Source organism: Oryza brachyantha, chromosome 4 (assembly GCF_000231095.2).
Source record: "Oryza brachyantha chromosome 4, ObraRS2, whole genome shotgun sequence".
Classification (NCBI taxonomy): Eukaryota; Viridiplantae; Streptophyta; class Magnoliopsida; order Poales; family Poaceae; genus Oryza; species Oryza brachyantha.
The window spans coordinates 21,734,862-21,752,402 of NC_023166.2; the positions used below are offsets into that span (position 1 = coordinate 21,734,862).

A 17,541-nucleotide genomic window follows, 5' to 3' on the forward strand; every position below is an offset into this window, starting at 1 on the left:
TTGCTGACTAAGTCAGGTTCGTATTCCTTAAATTAATTCTTTCTTAATTAGAAGTACGTTCGCCATTCAAAATCAGGAATACACATACTAGCCGCAAGTGCATACTCCATCTGTCCTAAAATAAAGCTAAGTATCTGAACATTCTATTACACAGAATCAAGGTATGTGTCACCACGGATACCACGCTACCACAGATGGTCGGTAGCGGTAAAAATGTAGTAACCGCCCTACATTCAAAAAATAATTTAAAATTTTCATCAAATTTGACGTGAATTTACATTGTGCTACCGTGCAGAAACTGTCAGTGCCGCTAAGGGACAGTAACGGTGCCTCCACGGTAACATAAACCAACCCTGCAGTAGAGTAACACGCAGCTATGTCTTGCAAGCCTTGTTATGCTACGTTAGAATGGTACAAGACAGAAGCGGCAGGCTCAACACGAGCTCTCCATCCATGTCGCCTCTCCGCCTCATCCTCTCCAGCGTTTCACCAAACTCGGCCATCAACTCGCCCTCGTCAACCAGCTCCATCCTCTCGATCCTCTCCAGCACTTCATCAAACTCCGCCATGTGTTCTTCGTGCAGATCATCAATCTGCACCCTTATCTTCTGCAGATGGCTTCTTTCCCACCTGTTTTCACGGAGCATTCCAACGAGCTCGGCTGCATACTCCTCCTCCAAAGCAGAAATCTGTCTCATTGCATCTCCCAAACCATCCAGCTTCTTCCTCGTCTCCTTCACTTGAGCGATCAAGCCCTCTTTCTCTGTATCCTTCCCTTGAGCCATCAAGCTCTCTTTCTCGATATTGCTACAAATGTGCTCCCGAGGAGCATAGTAGCGCCTCACCATCATGTCTCTCACCTTCCTGCACATCAACACCATATGTTCAAAAACATGTTAGTGGGGCAAAATCTAGTGACACAGTAGCTAGCGAAAGCATAAAATGGAAAAAAAATAAAAGGAAGAAGAAACTGTATAATCAATTCTACACACAGGAAGCTATAAATCACTGAGAAACAAAGCTAAAAGCGAGTTACTGAAAAACGAGTAAGAAATGGAAGACCTGTCCGTTGCATCGTAATCATCCAAAGTTGCAGCAGCCTCCGTTTTACGAAGCAGGACACCATGATGGTTCACACCAGCTATACCTTGTCGTTCCACGAACTGGATGTGCTTCCTCAAGGAATCACCACTGAGATATGTGTGAAACATGGAATATAACAAAGTTGTGCCCATAAATATACATGCAATTACCAAAAGTTACTCAAATTTATTTTTAAACTTGCACTTCAGTTTGGAGGAAGGACAGGACAACACAGGGGCTCTGGCGTCAGTATCCCCAGAATAAGTGCATTGAAAAATTTATACTCTGGTGTGCAGTTTCTGACTGATCGAAACCAGAGCATGATTTTGTTCTTAAGTATGAATCCTTGATTCCTTGTGGCATTCAACCTTTTAAATGACGAAAGCTATGTGTACATGTGCAGGCGTGTCCACAAAACCACTGAAAGAGACCCTTACGAAGAATTGGCAGGTGCCAAAAATAATAATCAACGCTTCGGTGCATATTACTTATAATACTGCCAGTAGAACTAATCTCGTCCATTGATTTAAAAGAGTATTTTCGTACTTTGATTAATATTAGATTTGTATTTATTATTTTTTATCATATTATGCATGGATAAAAAAAAGCCCAGCAAGACCCACTTACTATCACAGTAACAAAGACGATATTGCCCTCAGAATTCTACTACACCTAAAATTGTTGATAGTATATTTTAATCACAACCGTCCAACAAAATTAGATCAGCGGTCTAGATTAAATTATACTACAAGTAATATGCACCGGAGTCGGTCTCTAATAAGTACCTCCAATTTTTTAGGACCATAAGAAAAGTCTTGTTTTAGTATGGATAAGAAATCACCCGTTAAAAAAGATTGGAGTCAATTTCAACTGTACTGAAAATAGCAAAGAACCACGGCAGATTTCTTACATGACAAGCTGCTGATGGTGGCCCACTTGCATTTGGTATTGAGTGCGACAGACATCAAACCCCTGTGGCCGCAAACTAGAGAACTCTTGTTCATCCTGAAGGTAAAGCTGTATAGAAAGGAAAGAACCATGGTATCCAATACGGATTTGTGATATAACGCAAAGTATTCAGTCTGAGACTGAATGCAGTTTTGGTTTGACAAGAAAAGGAGTGGCATACATCCTGGTTATAAATTTGTGGTTGTTCTTTGCATTCTGTAGCTGTCCTAAAAAGACTTCTCTTGAAGATCTGCAACAGAAAAAAAAATGGTAATTGTACCTGTGAATTCTTGTTTATCCATAAAAGAACTTGTTGCATTCTTGTACCAATCATCATATATAAGGAAAAGCTAGGTTTTCTGATAGATGGAAGATGAAGAATAATTGAGCTCATACTGATCTACTTGTTTGCTTCCTATAAGCTCTTTACATAAGTCTGATGTACATTTCACAGTTTAGATACCTGTTGCTTGTAAATCTTCTCCTCAATGGTCCCACAAGTCACCAAACGATATACAATCACATCTTTAGTTTGCCCAATTCGATAAGCATGGTCAATGTTTTGGTTATCTGTACTGTAAAAGTAAAAACAAATATGATTAGCTGAGGAAATTACATGTTAACCATTCACAATTTAGACTTTCTGGATACCTTGGATTCCAAGCAGGATCGACTACTATAACCCGATCTGCCTTGGTGAGCATATTGCCAAGTCCACCAACTTGTGAGGTCAACAAAAATATTGGAGTTTCAAACCCCTCTTGGAAATCCTAGAGAGTGAAATGTAAATGTTACGGGATTCATGCCTTAACTAACAGACAGAAAATTGTGAAAACAAGAGGCACCTTCACAATCTTCTTCCTCTCAGAAACCTTCGTGGTACCATCAATACGCAGGAACTTGTGGCCCTCGATAGATAGAGCATCCTGCTTTGTTGGAATGATTATCGCAACTATTCAAAGATGAAATAGACAATTCAACAATGCAATGCTTGCTATTAAACTTTATAGAGAGTAGCAAACAATTAAAGGCATTTTGGCATGACTCCTTGTTGATTGGAGAACCGCCACCGACAAAGTATCATGCAGTTTATTCTCAAACTCTCAAACCAGATACCACAGTGTTTCAGAACTTGCACAATTCAATCAATCTTTTTCTGGTCCCAGGATTTTCACTCAGGCCCGGTCAGAGCTGGAACCTCTCCTTCGATCACTACAGCAGATCCAGCTTACCCAAGGAAAAGATACAACAACAAGCAGCCTCATGAAGAAAGATGGAACAGTTCCTAGCTCAAGTTTTTATCAATGTCTCATGAAAGCCAGCAACCCTGGTCTTCAGCCACAGCGGGTTTGGCAGAACTAGTCTCCACCCTGGATAAAATTCTTTGCCTGGGCCCTAGCAAGAAACAGAATCCCCACCAGGAAAAACCTTTACAAAAAAATGCATACTTAATCACTGACCTGAGAGATCTGCAAATGCAACCCTGAGGATTCAGACCACCTGATATTGCACTGTTCTTTCACCAAGCTATTCGGGGACTCAATCCACATTCATCCTCTTATCACCACGACAAAGGATTTTCGATGAAATCATTGTCTTGATTTAAATATAATTGATGAACAATTGGCATGATTGATTAGAGTTGGTTTGATGATTTTTATGTGCGATCCTGCGATCAGATAGTGCTGGTCAGACTGACGAAGGGCCTCCAATTAGACCTTATGTATAGTGGCGGTCAGACCAGAGGAGTTCCAGTCAGACCGGCCAGGCCGGTGGCGAGACCAAGTTGTCCCGAGAAATTTTGGTTTCAGGTTTTTTTTGTGTGTTTTTTATTGGATTCTTGATGGATAAGGCTTCCAGGTGTTTAATATGTGTATGATATACTGGTTATGTGCTAATGTGAATCAAGTTTTGGAAGAACTTGTGCTACTGCTCAGATATGGTTTCTTTGTTTATTTATGTGTAGGTGTGTCCTGAGGCTTCACGAGTGTTGCCTGTGATGGATCAGGACTAGGCCTAGGAGAAGTTGAGATCCAAACGATCAAGGAGATCACACGGGATGCTAAAGCTAGAGAACGACGTACGTGGAGGTGATGGTTGACATACGAGAGGAGTTGTATGTGTACTGAAGGAGGATTTGGATTCGGATAGAGTTCAAGATTGGAATGATTAAGTTAGAGAAAAGTTGGATATTTGTAGGAGAGAGCTTCCTAAGGGATTATGAGTTTTTTTCCCTTTAGGACTCGTGGCTTTTGTCCAGCCACATTGAGGATAAATAGAGTGGCGGTGTAGGCCTCAAAGCAATCGCTTTTGGGAGAGAGAGAAAAAGGTTAGGGTTTAGATTGAGGTACAAATTTTAGTTGAAAGTTAAGAAATGAGTACTTTGTATGCACTTTGTAGACACATCTTGACGAAATAAAGTTGATACTTCTTCAAAATTTTCATCAGGTTTCTAGGTTTTCGTCGATAAAGAGGCAGTGAGACCAGAGGGAGCACTGCAGGCAGACCTTATGCAAAGGGGTGGTCAGACTGAGGACATCAGCCTATCTTGTGGCTTCATGCGAGCATATTCCAGGAGAGAGAGGCTTAAAGTGTCGGTTAGATAGGCTGCTTTTGTAGCGTGTTCAGGCTGCAGTTGCAGCGCTGTTTCTTTGTCACACCTGGCTTAAGCCAGGCTCAGCGTCTAAGCTGAGTTTGTAACAAATTGTTCATTTCCCTTACCCTTGATGAAATTGGATGGCCATTCTGGGGCCTTCCCGGCAAAAAAAAAAGGCCTTTATCTAAAATCAGAGGTATCTTTTATTTCACAAAAGAATTTAGTTTTTGGTAATCCTACCATTCACCTCTCCTTCTGGTAGGCTTGGTCTTGCATTTTGATCGTACATTTTCAAGACATTGTACCGATTGACACACCCTCCAAGTGATCCTTCATCAAAATTTCTCCATCTCTGTTTTTGGAATTACCACAATGAGGTCATCTTTAAAAACATGCCTCCAACTCTCTCCTGACTCTAGCTGCATTGAAGACAGCGGTCTCTGGTCGCACAGACTGAAGACAAATTAAAAAAAAAAATTGTCTCCCATGTTTGCCGCCCCTATCCACCACATGTAATTGGTAGCAAACCTTTATTTTTGAGCAATCATATTCAAGTGGGGAGCCTCCCCACCGCCCCCCACCCCCAAAATAAATAAATAAAAGAACTAGTAAGGCATTTTAATTATATACTGAATGCATATACAGGACACAGGAAAACACAGATGTCATGGTTACTGACAGAAATTAACTTCCATTAAAAAAAGCATAGGTTTCAAATGGGAAACTTTTACAAATTGAATCAAAGGATTTACTGCGGTCCGGATAAAATGTTAGCTATGTCACAAGCACATCACATTCATGATAAGGAAACCAAAAGGTAACATAATAAAAGGTTATACCTGAATAAGGTTAAGCATTTTGCGTGTCTGTGAGAAAATCAAAATATAGTGGCCCTCTTCAACAAGGTTCCTCTGCAATGTAAAAAATTATAGCATGATTTTTCCACAGGAAGGGGCACATTAATCCCTTTAGATCAGAAACCTATCGATATTTTTCTTCTTCAGACAGACATAGCCTTGTAACTTGCTAACTTTCAGCCCAATATAGGAATAATCTATACAAGTGTAACGTTACGATATATTCCAGATAACATGCATATCTATATCATTTGTTTGTAGCCAATCTAGATACAAGTAAATATTATAGTGTTTACTTGGTCCACATACTAATCACATTTTTTCCTTGGACTGCAGTCTATAGAATGGATATGCATAAAAGAAACACTGACCAGTAAGGGCAGGATAAAAGCTATCTTGCAGGAGGAACCTTGGACAATCTGTAGCCTTTTGTCAGAATAAAGATTATCTTCAAGAATCCTTTCCACCATGCACATATCTTGATTATTCAGAATGGTAACCATATCTTCCAGGAAATCATCAGTACCTCTTTTAGTCAAAAGTAGAGGATGATCGCAAATTTTCTTCAAAATCTGTGTGTTGAATTAAAACGAATATGCACATAAGTGCACCATTACATGTTTTCTTCAGAATCACACCAACAGTAAAGGGAACATGGCCTACTATATATACCGGAGAAAATGCATACAATAAACTCCATAAACTCAAGGAGTGCACTTTTGATTTCGATGGAAGCAGACAACAGGACAAGATAAAACTAAAAACTGTCAATACATAAATACCGTGATAGCTTCCAAGGATGAACCCTTCACCGTTTCAGTTTGTGAATGAACTAGATCTCTATTCAGGAAGGCTTCATACAATCGCCTCTGCACCCCAAAAAAACATGAATAATTCTAAAACATAGAAACACAACCGATTTACACTCCCAATATCTTCATTGCACAAGACCTTAAATAAATGGAACAGAGGTTTGCACCAGAACAGAAAGAAACTTACCTGGCAAGAGGTCAATTTCAACCAGATAACTAATTCATTCTTCTGAGGTGGCGTTTCATCATCTTTTGCGCCAGTATGAATAAATATTTCACTTTTCATACGACGGAGGAAGTGTGGTTTAATCCGCTATCTTAATTCCTGTGAGAAAAATAGTTCAGAACCAACCAAAAGACACAATGCAACAAGATTATTACATAAGACACAAACTTATTATGCCAAAAGGAATGTACTTTTGCTGCATCTGAAGCCACTTGCTTCTCTTGATCAGTAGCATAGTTGTCATTACCACGAAGAATTGGCTTCTCATACCTAAGTTCGAACCTGCAGTAATCAAGAGAATCTAACAACACTAGAATTTACAAAAGCAAGCCACATAAGTATTGCATAAAAACAAGAGGGGAAACTGATTTACACATTCTTATCGCCCAGGACATCTGGGCAGCAGAAATAAAACAAAGCCCACAAATCCTGCAGAATAGTCTTGTTCAGTTGAACGAGTGGAAGAAAAGAATAGAAAGGTTAAAGGGAAATAAATAATATGATCATATTAGTTGGAATGAGGGTACCTTTAAATTATTCTGAATAGGTGTTCCAGTGACAACAATGCGATGCGCAGAAGGTATTTGAAACAAACTCTGTGCCCTTTGAGTCTTAGGATTCTTGACAATGTGCCCCTCGTCAAGAATAACATAGTCCCAAAATGTTGCTTCCACATTGTTAACATTGTACCCATCGCCTCTTATCAACATGTAATTGTTCCGGACAATGTCATACGATGTTAGCAGAATACCACCCTCCTGGTGAAAGACAAGAAGGATTCAAGTTGGCGCCTATGTATAGCAGAAGGTGGGTGTTGCATGTGATGTAAGAAAATTCAGTGCGCATATATATGGCTCTCCGAAGGAATTAAATTTATATTGGTTGAGGCTTGCTAGTAGCGTACAAATATGGAACGACCCTGATGGCAAGATCAATTGCAGATGAAGTGTAGAGTTAGGAGGGTGGGACCTTGAAGGTGTAGTGAAGTTGATAGGTGCGATCGTTTGCGCTAGCCCCAGAGTAGCTGCCCGAATGGAGATGAAAGGGAAAACAACAGACGTAATTAATTAAGCAATCCTAATGGAAAAACAGAGAGAGCACATCACATATATAGGAACCGTCTGTCTGTCTCTGTCGTGGTTCTTCTTACTCTCTAATGTGGCGTTGCAGGCCAAGCAGGGAGAGCTGATTTTCCCAATGTGTCAAGTCAGTCTTTGGGGCAACAATTAACGCTCTCTTGATCAAACTGGAATGGAATAAGCCGGCCAGCAATGCAGAAACCTATATGCATTGGCATTAATCAATCGAGATAACAGCATTTTTCAGATCAAGGAAGAGCAAAAATCATAGCATTGTTAAATACTCCTACATGATACAATGGATGGAGGAATAAGCCTAGAACCTGGATGGTCTTGCCCAGTCCCATGTCATCGGCGAGGATCCCTCCGGTGGCGTTGCAGTGGAGCGCCCAGAGCCAGGCGAGGCCGTCGCGCTGGTGCGGATAGAGCAAGCCGAATACGCGGCGGGGGACCTTCATGGTGGCGGTGGCGCCGCCTTCTGCTTCTTCCACCATGAGTAGCTCCTCCTCCACCTCCTCCTCCTGTTGAGATTGGGATTGAGGCAGGCCGGGATGAGGTTGGAATGTCGGTAGCATATTTGCAATCGAATTGGGCGGCGGCGGCGCCGGCGGCGTAAAGGAACAAGAAGCGTAGCAGAAGAGAAGAGAAGAGAAGAGAAGATAATGCTATAGTGGAGTAGTGAAGTGAAGTGCCCAGTTCCCCACCATGAGGTGAGGTCCGTACCGTACTACTACTAGAACTTGAGTCGTCATTGCCATTTCCCTCCTCCTCTTTCAAACTTTCAACACCCGCCAGCGCCAGCGATCTTCATTCATCCCTATGGTTTTGATTTCCATGAGACAGAGAGAAAAATTATAAGCATGAATGAAAATTTAAAACCTAATTATATTGTATTTTATTTTAAATTATTTATTTTTGAATGGCTCAGAACACATATATAGAATTTTACCATAAAACATTTCTAATTGCTAATAAGGCCTCGTTCAGTTCCTAAAAACTTTTAGGAAAGAGGTTATATCAACGCGTACGATCACACATTGAACGTAGTCTAATTACAACACAAATTTTAGATTCCGCCTGAAAACCGCAAGACGAATTTTTTAAGTCTAATTAATTCGTCATTAACACGTTTGGAAACCGCGAGATGAATTTTTTAAATCTAATTAATTCATCATTAGCATATGTTGATTATTGTAGCACTTATGACTAATCATGCACTAATTAGGCTTAAAAAATTCGTCTCACGATTTCCATCATAATTGTGTGATTAGTTTTAGTGTTCATGTATATTTAATTATTCATTTAGGTGTCCAAAGATTCGATGTGTTGTTTTTAAGAAAAAAATTTGGTATCTAAACAGGGCTAAGTCGTTTTGGTCATATAGGTGCAAATAAATGACAAACAACAATAAAATACTCCATTCATCCTTAAATGTAAGGGGGTGTAGGTTTCATTTTTTTTATAAATTTAAAGAATTCAAAAGTACTATTTATCATATCAATCTCCTTACATTTAAACACATCATCGTATTATCCCCAATCAACCCCACTCCCTATAATAATGAGTGGCATTAGTGTTATTCTTCTGTGTAATTAATTTCTTCAAAACAGTCCAAATATCCCACTCATCATTTCACTTAGGCTTGTACTTATAGGCTAAAAGTTAAATCCCATTACCTCCTTGCTTTCACTGCTAATTCTTTTTTTTCTACTATTTTATCGTTAATTTCAATGGCATATGTTAATCAAAATCACTGCAATTTAAATCAAAAATAAAAATATATATGGTTTTAAAGTGCCATACCATACAAGCAGTTCTATATAGGGGGTGAAAACCAAACCAAAGCAACAATCTAAGCTTAAAACTTTTCATTTTGCCAATCGCCAAAAAGCAGGCTCACCGCAGCTAATACCAGCTTACAGGTACTACCGCGTTAATTTACAATAGGCCACTCCTATCCGGAGATCAGCATGTGTTTCGTGGTCGCTACAATTTAGTAATTAGTAGCATGCAAAATGTCACCCCTTAGTGACTAATATGCATGAAGTGTAAGCAAACGAAAATGGGTAAACATCCCGAGCAGCCGTCGCTGCAACATGTGGCTCCACCCTACAATCGACACTAGACAGACAAATCATCCAAGCAGATCACTTCCGCTGGACCCGTCTCCAAAGGAGACGAAGATGGCACCGGAGAAGACTCGATCACGGTCAGCTTTTCGTCCAGCTCGTTTATCTGCCTCCTTATCTTGTCTCCACGATCTGGTAGCCTCGCCACAAGGCCCTACAAATACAACACCACAAGATCCATGGAAAAGTTTCTTTTTCCCCCAAAAGAAAAGGAAAAAAAAAACAAAGATCCATGGAACAGGGTAAGATATCTTGCACATACCGTATTTGCAAGGGTTTGCGACAGCCGATTGATTTTAGCCTTGATTTCCTCAGGACTCTCTGTGGTTGTGCTGTTCGGGGAGTATGTTCGAGCAGTGAAGTCTTTTGGCTTCATCGCATATGCAGCACTGCACAAAACAGGCAGCAAGTTTATCGGTCGTACGCAACTCATGCAACGCAAAACTACTGAGAAGTCCTATACACAGAACTGTCAACTCTTCTTACCCATTGGCAACATAGTCAGATGAGGCTCCCTTGTAGTAGTGCTTGGCCATTGGCATAGCTCGAGGATTGCTGCACACAGAAACATCATAGTTCACCTGTTAGATACAAGGTAACAACCAGAAACGACAGCATTTGATATGCACTGCAACATGTCAAATCAATGCTTTTTCAGAACCATATGCTGCCCATCGAAGAGAGTAACATTAACCTGTCAAAAGCATCGTTCTCATTCAGCGTAGGTAAGATTGCTGTCTTAGAAAACAGAAGGCTGTGATGGCTCACACCCGCTATGCCTTGTTGCTCCAGGAACTGTATGTGCTTCCTCAAGGATTCGTCCCTGGTAGATGCAGTAGATCAACAAACTTGTCATCAGTGAACATGCAAATCATTACAAACAGGACAGCAAGTATTGCTAAGATATCAAGCAGCTATCAGTACAGCAAATTAATTTGAAAACTAAAACTACATTTTTATGCAGCAGTTCATCATCATGTGCCCTGTACATATGGAAGTGCCATGGAAATCGCAGAGTAATCTAAACATTTGGGCACACTTTTTCTGCTGATCCATATCACAACCAAATATAGTAACAAAAGCAGCAGTCACATCATCAAGAACATAACGGTGGTGCTAATTTTAACAGAACGAAAATAGATATCTCACATGACAAGTTGTTGTCCATGCTCTTCTTGCAATTGTTTCTGTGTGAGTGAGACATCAAAACCTTGTTCCGGCAGACTAAAAAGCTCCTGAATATCCTGAAAGTATGCATAAAATAATCATAATGTTAACTATCCAATATGGCAAAGTGCAAATAAATAACAAGAACCCAAATCAAATTAAGTACCCTCTTGCTGAAATAACGTGTTTGTTCTTTGTGCTCTGTGGCTGTCCTAAACAAAGCGCCCTTGAAGACCTGCAAAATGTCCATGTATTATATAAGTAGTCACAATCTAGCTTCCATTGTATTATTGAAGAAAAGATGCAAAATGAAAATAGCAGAATAGGGTTATAACACTGAAAGATAGAAACGTCACAGAAAAAACATGTGTGGAACCACACAGTAAAAAGTGCTACCAGCCCCACCTTTTATTTTCTTAGCATGAACCCAGTTCCATATTAAAATCTCAAGTTTCACACAAGGAAAATAAGTTCCCTTCAATGAAAAATCTAAAAAATTTCATCCCAAGAAAGTACAAGGAGATATAAAACTAAATATCACTGTGAGCTCATCTTTCAGTGAGATTTTTAAGCATTGCTTCAATTAATTAGATACACGATGGCAGTCATCAACAGCAAGTAAATTCTTGATCATATGTAAACCTGCAGTTTGTATATCTTTTCTTCAATGGTTCCGGATGTCATCAAGCGGTATACAATGACATCCTTGGTCTGTCCAATTCGATAAGCACGATCAACACTTTGATTATCCGTACTGAAAATAGGAAGCAAGAACAGTAAGCAACAAGAACATGCAGTGGCAAACATTTAGTAAAACAAAAGGCAATAAACTCAGTGAGGAAGCAACATTGTCCAGGAACCTTGGATTCCAAGCAGGATCAACTACTATGACACGAGCTGCCTTGGTCAGTGTCAGTCCAAGCCCACCAACTTGAGTGGTCAGCAGAAATATTGGAGCTCCAGGACCCTCTTGGAAGTCCTGAATACAAATGCAAGATGCCAAAATGCCAAGTAAGCAACAGAGCAGTAATAATTAGCCCATGACATAAAATAAGAATAGGGAAAGACAGAGAAGAACCTTCACAATCCTTTCCCTCTCAGAAATCTTGGTGGTACCATCAATGCGCAAAAACTTATAGCCTTCTAATATTATAGCCTCCTGTTGAAGTAGTAAGCTACATTAGCTAGTAGGTTGAAGTAAGCCAAAATGTATATCTTATTAATCTTTAAAAGAGGGGTGGGGGTGTAACGGTAGGTTCTACACCCATACACCCACACCAGGACTTCTGTGGCTGTAAAGATATAGGAACATGTGTGTTATTTGTAATATTTTCATAAAAAAATGTTTGCATGAGTATAGGTAGGTGGTAATTGGCTTGATACAATCATTTTATAAATTTTAGATTTGAGTATAATTAATATTAATGATCATGCTGTATTTTAGACTTACAAGTTGCAAGATATTTAGTTAGGATCCAGTCAGCACACAGACATGATGCCAGTAAGCATAAACATTACAAGGATGGCAAAAATGGTCAAAAGAGATGGAATGAAACATGCATTGGTCAGATAGACCAAAGCATCACTGCTGTCCTATGTAGTTCGAGATCAGCAGTAGATCAGGGGTGTACTAAAAGTCTTTTCAAGGTAAAGTTCATGCTGCCAAATCATTTGTTTTAGATATATCACACCTGAGCATGCAGCAACCACTATGGGAAATGAACTCTAGACTGATACAACGTTTTTTACATCATTCAATGAGAAAAAAAATGCTCTTGAACAGTTTCACTTAATCACTCATCTGAATTAGAAGATGTAAACATCTGAACAGCAGTTAACAAAATAAGGTCCCATATAAATTATATTTTCATGAAATTATATGTAGTTACTCAATTCCAAACAAAATTATCCTTATGAGTACTCTTGGGGTATAAAATCAAAAAAGCTGTTCCAATCCTACCAAGGCACTGAGGGAATTCAGTAGCATATGTGATTGGGTGACTATACATTGACAAGAAAAAATCGGGCCTTTCATGCAATTATCCAGCTGCAGAGTTTATCAGGGCTCAGAACAATTACTTTGCTAGGATAATAATACATCAAAATCACAAGATAATTGCAGAGCTGTATGACCATGAGCAAACAAGAATTAACATAACAAGAATAGACCTTATCACCTGAATAAGGTTTAGCATCTTACGAGTCTGCGAGAAGATTAAGACAGTGTGCCCCTCATCAATAAGATTTCGCTGCAACATTAAGATTAACCATTTGAATATAGATAATCAAATACATATGTGACAAGTATAATGCAGATCATCAAAAAACACTTACAAGCAAGGACATCATAAAAGATAACTTGCACGAGACATCTTGACCAACTTGCAGTTCATCATCATCATCAGCCATATCTGCAAGGTTCATGGCCATTTTCTCAACCATTCCCATTTCCTGATTATTTAACATTGCATCCATGCCTTCCAACACACCCTCAGCAGCTCTCTTAGTCAACAACAGTGGGTGATCACATATTTTCTTCAATATCTATTTAAGAATAGAAGACAGAAGAAACAAACATAAATGCACCAACGAGTATGCATGTCCTTTTTTTCTTGAAAATTTGAGGATATTAAACATGACAATACACATCACGGAAACAACACAAGACAATGACATATGTAAGGAAATGGAGTGAACATAAAGATCTAAAGGATGCTGGCAACGTGGAATATAAAGGTAGAAAAATCAGAAGAAACTAAAGCTTTAAAGATGATGCTTACTGTGATTGCAGCCAAGGGTGACCCTTGCATTGACGAATGAACTAGTTCACTGTTGAGAAAAGCTTCGTATAATTGCCTCTGCATGAAAAAGAAAGACTAATACTAAGATGGCATTTAACCAATAACACGACTAGGGTTTGCATCGGTGGCAAAAGATCTGTACCTGGCACGATGTTAATTTTAGCCAGATAATTAGCTCATTCTTCTTAGCAAGCTTTTTATCTTCAGTCGTGCCGCTATCAAGAAACACTTCACTCTTCATGCGTCGCAAAAAGTATGGTTTTATCCGTTCTCTTAATTCCTGTGAAAATTTATCATGAACAAAATAAAAAAAAAAACCACATTATAACAAGGATAAAATCCTTATTTTCACCTGAAAGTTGATCCAACCCCTTGTTTGCCCACTATTCTCTCAAATGTGGGTCCTGGACCCACACCAGTGACTCATCATGGACAAATAAGGGGATTGCATGAATTTTACTGTGGTAACTTTATAACAGGGGGTAATATACAACATGAACAGACTAGGCGAAATACTCTGGAACAGTGGCAATTAAATAAATGAAACAAACGGAAAGAGCTTAATGTAAATAGCTTGCCCTCTCATGGCTTCAAATAAGTCCCAATTTTATTAGTTGGTATGGACCCTGAATGCAACATACATGTGTTACTTTACTAGTTAAATTGAGTACACAACTGTACTACTTCGATGATATCATATATCATTGAATTCCCTACATTATGTCTGTGTCCAACTTATTATATGAAATAATAATAAACAAACATGGTACTGCATAAGTTGGAATATGATACCTCCATTTTAAAATATAAGTATTTCTAAGTTGTTTAGCAAATATTAAGGTTTAGTCAAAGGATTATCTTTTAGTCATGTCAGTGGTTAAATCTTGAACTTTGAATTGATTAGAATCCCTTTCCAAGCAACTGGTTGGTTGAAGAATCATTGGCATTAGGGTAGTCGTGGAAATCAGTGAAGGAATGTTTATATCGCGGTACAAAATTGGAATATTAAATGCTTATATTTTGGAATATAGGGAGTAGGAAACATCAAATCATCAACATAGGCGAAAAATCTGGATCTCCAAATAATTAATTATCCAACAAAATGCAGATGCAGAAGAACTAAAATTAGTCCAGACACAAAAATAACATGAAACAGGATCGTGTACCAAACATCTGTTACTTGAACACAAACCCCCAAATGGATTAGTACCTTTGCTACGTTTGAGCCTATGTGCTTTTCTCGATTGGTAGCATTCTTGTCATTTCCTCGAAGGATAGCCAGCTCATACCTTGCTTTGAACCTATCATAAACAAGAGAAATAAGCAACACTACATTGTGTAAGATCAAACAACAATGGATGAAGAAAAACAACGAGTATAAATGAATTACTCCTCCTTATCACCCAAGACTTCTGGGCAACAGAAATAAAACAGAGCCCACATTTCCTGCAAGAATAATCAGGTTTACTTGTGCTGGTGCAAAGAGGGTAAGTGTCAAGTTTAAGGTTGAGAAAATGAGCGAGAAGATACCTTTAAGTTATTTTGTATAGGTGTTCCACTGATGACAACACGATGTATACAGGGTATTTCGAATAGACTTTGTGCCCTCTGAGTCTTTGGATTCTTGATAATATGCCCTTCATCAAGAATAACATAGTTCCATATTGTTTCTTCCTCATCATCAGTATCATGGCTGAAGTTGCCTTTTATCGCCTTGTAATTGTTCCGGACAATGTCATATGTTGTTAGAAGGATACCACCCTCCTGTAGAAAGACAACAATAAGCTAAAACATCTGCTATTTATTATCATATCATGAAAGAACCAAATACTTTTAAATGATGCTATGAACAAATAAATCCCTGCTCGAATTTAACTGTTAAGATTTCCGAGTATTATAAAAGCCAAACTTAATAAGCCAGGTCGAGAAGGTGGCTAGTGGAAGACGGTTACGTTAGGAAACCAGACCTTGAAGGCATATTTAAGCTCATAGTTGCGAACATTTGCATTGGGGCAAGAATAGCTGTCAGAAAAAGGGGAACAATTAGCATGAGCCAAGATGACCTCTATCAATTTGAGGGCATGTCAACACATAATATCTTACTCTCTGATCTTATCTTTGAGGCCCACAACTGAAAGTTCCTTGATCCAATGAGTCAGAAGGGTCTTTGGGGCAACAACTAACACTCTCTTGATTAAACGGGAATGGAACAATCCAGCTAGGAATGCAGAAACCTGCATGATAAAAATAAGGATGAATAGAGCAGCTGTCAGAAAAAGGGGAATGGAACACAGTAGTGGATTGCGCGGTTAGGGTGAATTGTACGCCAGCTCTTCATATGCATAATAAACTCTAGTGCAATGAAGGTAATAATACTTGGGGCAGTGACAAAACAGTTACATTCTTCTATCAGATGAAGACTGCTTTTCTTTGAGCGATCAAAAATACACAAAACTAGAAGAAGGATGGGGGCTTCACCTGCATGGTCTTGCCAAGCCCCATGTCATCTCCAAGGATACCTCCAGTTCCCCTACAATGCAGAACCCAAAGCCACCTGAGCCCCTCACGCTGGTGGGGGTAAAGCATGTTGAATATCCTTCCTGGGAGCTTGTAGGGCTTGTGTGTTACACCAGTCCCAGTGGGCTCCATCTTGAAGTCCTCTGTCTTCTCCCAGTCAACATCCTCGGCACTATTCTCAACAATCACACGGTTTTCCTTCCCATTCCCTGCATCTTGGTCGATGTCTTCATCACCATCATAGGCCCCAAAAACTGAGGCCTTGGAGACGGTTTCCCTTGACACCGTATCAAAGGCATAGGCTCCTTTAGCTTTCATCTTGCAATCGTTGCCACGGCCACCAAAAGAAGAAGAGGCCTTGAACACCTTACTAGTGACCTCCTCTTTAACACCACCATAAGATCTTGTTGCGAAATCCTCATCGTCATCGTCTTCACAGTAGACAAGGGGTGAGGGTTTTCTGCCATCATTAACGACATAAGATCCTAGAATGGGGGTTTTCCCCTTGTGATCTGCTTCGGGGTCGGCGTCTGCATCATCGGCGATGGCGCAGGGAAGTGGGGTGACCTGCGGTCTGAGCCTTGCGGTGGGCCTGTCGACCGAGAGGGAGTCGAGGCGGGTGGTGAGATCGTCCAGTATGTCGCGGATGCTGTCGGCGGAGTCATCTGGGGCGGAGGAGAGCTTACAGAGGCGGCGGCGGCCGGGCAGCTTGACCTTGGCGGGTTCCGGTCCTGCTCCTGCGAGGGAGGTGGAGTTAGAGAGGAAAGGAGGAGGGAGAGGGGGGGGGGGCGGATTAGGGTACCTTGCGGCGGCGGAGGAGGGGGGATAGGGTTAGGGTTTGGGGCGGGGCCCCGTGGGTGGGTGCGGGCGAGGCGGAGGAGGCGGTCGTTGAGGCCGTTGGGGGTCGGGGCAGCGAGCGGCGGCGCAGGAGGGGTGGGGTCGTCGTCCAGGTCGCCGCAGATGTCAAAGGGCGGAGGGGACGCCATGGGATGGATTCCTTCCTCCTCCGATGACGATGATGAGAGGAATGGATTGGAGAGATTGCTTCTCGAACTCCCCCGCTTTCTCCGTCTCCGTTCGCTCCTCCTAGTACCAGCCTGCCAGTAGTAGGAGAAAAAGGGATTGTCTGGGGAAGAAAGAAGAGCAGACGAAGGCGGCGCCGCGGGTAGGTTCTTTTCAAATTTCGAATTCCATCCCAAATTCGCCAACGCACAAACAACAACGGAACGTAACGCGGGTGACGGTGGTTCCGCTTCCGCCAGCCGCCGCGGCTGCGTTGCCTCTTGGACTGAACTAATCCTCGGTTCATATTAGCACGTTTTTTAA

General features: G+C 40.5%; 2 protein-coding genes across 2 annotated transcripts; both read right to left on the reverse strand.

The window, feature by feature from the left end:
- LOC102720143 (protein CHROMATIN REMODELING 24-like) lies at positions 1 to 8,059 on the reverse strand. The gene is given in 17 exon segments (XM_040523620.1): positions 1 to 864; positions 1,063 to 1,191; positions 1,994 to 2,100; positions 2,213 to 2,281; positions 2,495 to 2,606; positions 2,683 to 2,801; positions 2,877 to 2,957; positions 5,467 to 5,538; positions 5,856 to 6,056; positions 6,267 to 6,353; positions 6,484 to 6,621; positions 6,714 to 6,804; positions 6,896 to 6,951; positions 7,050 to 7,280; positions 7,492 to 7,546; positions 7,673 to 7,803; positions 7,925 to 8,059. Coding segments are annotated over 17 exon segments (2,280 nt in total). The 3' UTR covers positions 1 to 398.
- Positions 8,060 to 9,393: 1,334 nt separating this feature from the next.
- On the reverse strand, positions 9,394 to 17,397 carry LOC102720427 (protein CHROMATIN REMODELING 24-like). Its single transcript, XM_040523557.1, has 20 exons — positions 17,018 to 17,397; positions 16,177 to 16,952; positions 15,802 to 15,932; positions 15,666 to 15,720; positions 15,229 to 15,462; positions 15,089 to 15,144; positions 14,909 to 14,999; positions 13,841 to 13,978; positions 13,678 to 13,755; positions 13,232 to 13,441; positions 13,075 to 13,146; positions 11,976 to 12,056; positions 11,758 to 11,876; positions 11,540 to 11,651; positions 11,064 to 11,132; positions 10,880 to 10,974; positions 10,425 to 10,553; positions 10,217 to 10,285; positions 9,993 to 10,119; positions 9,394 to 9,884 (listed from the first exon to the last, which is right to left on the reverse strand). Exons 1-20 carry the CDS (start codon positions 17,199 to 17,201, stop codon positions 9,723 to 9,725), a joined length of 2,988 nt encoding a protein of 995 aa, XP_040379491.1. The 5' UTR covers positions 17,202 to 17,397; the 3' UTR covers positions 9,394 to 9,722.
- Positions 17,398 to 17,541: the final 144 nt, after the last annotated feature.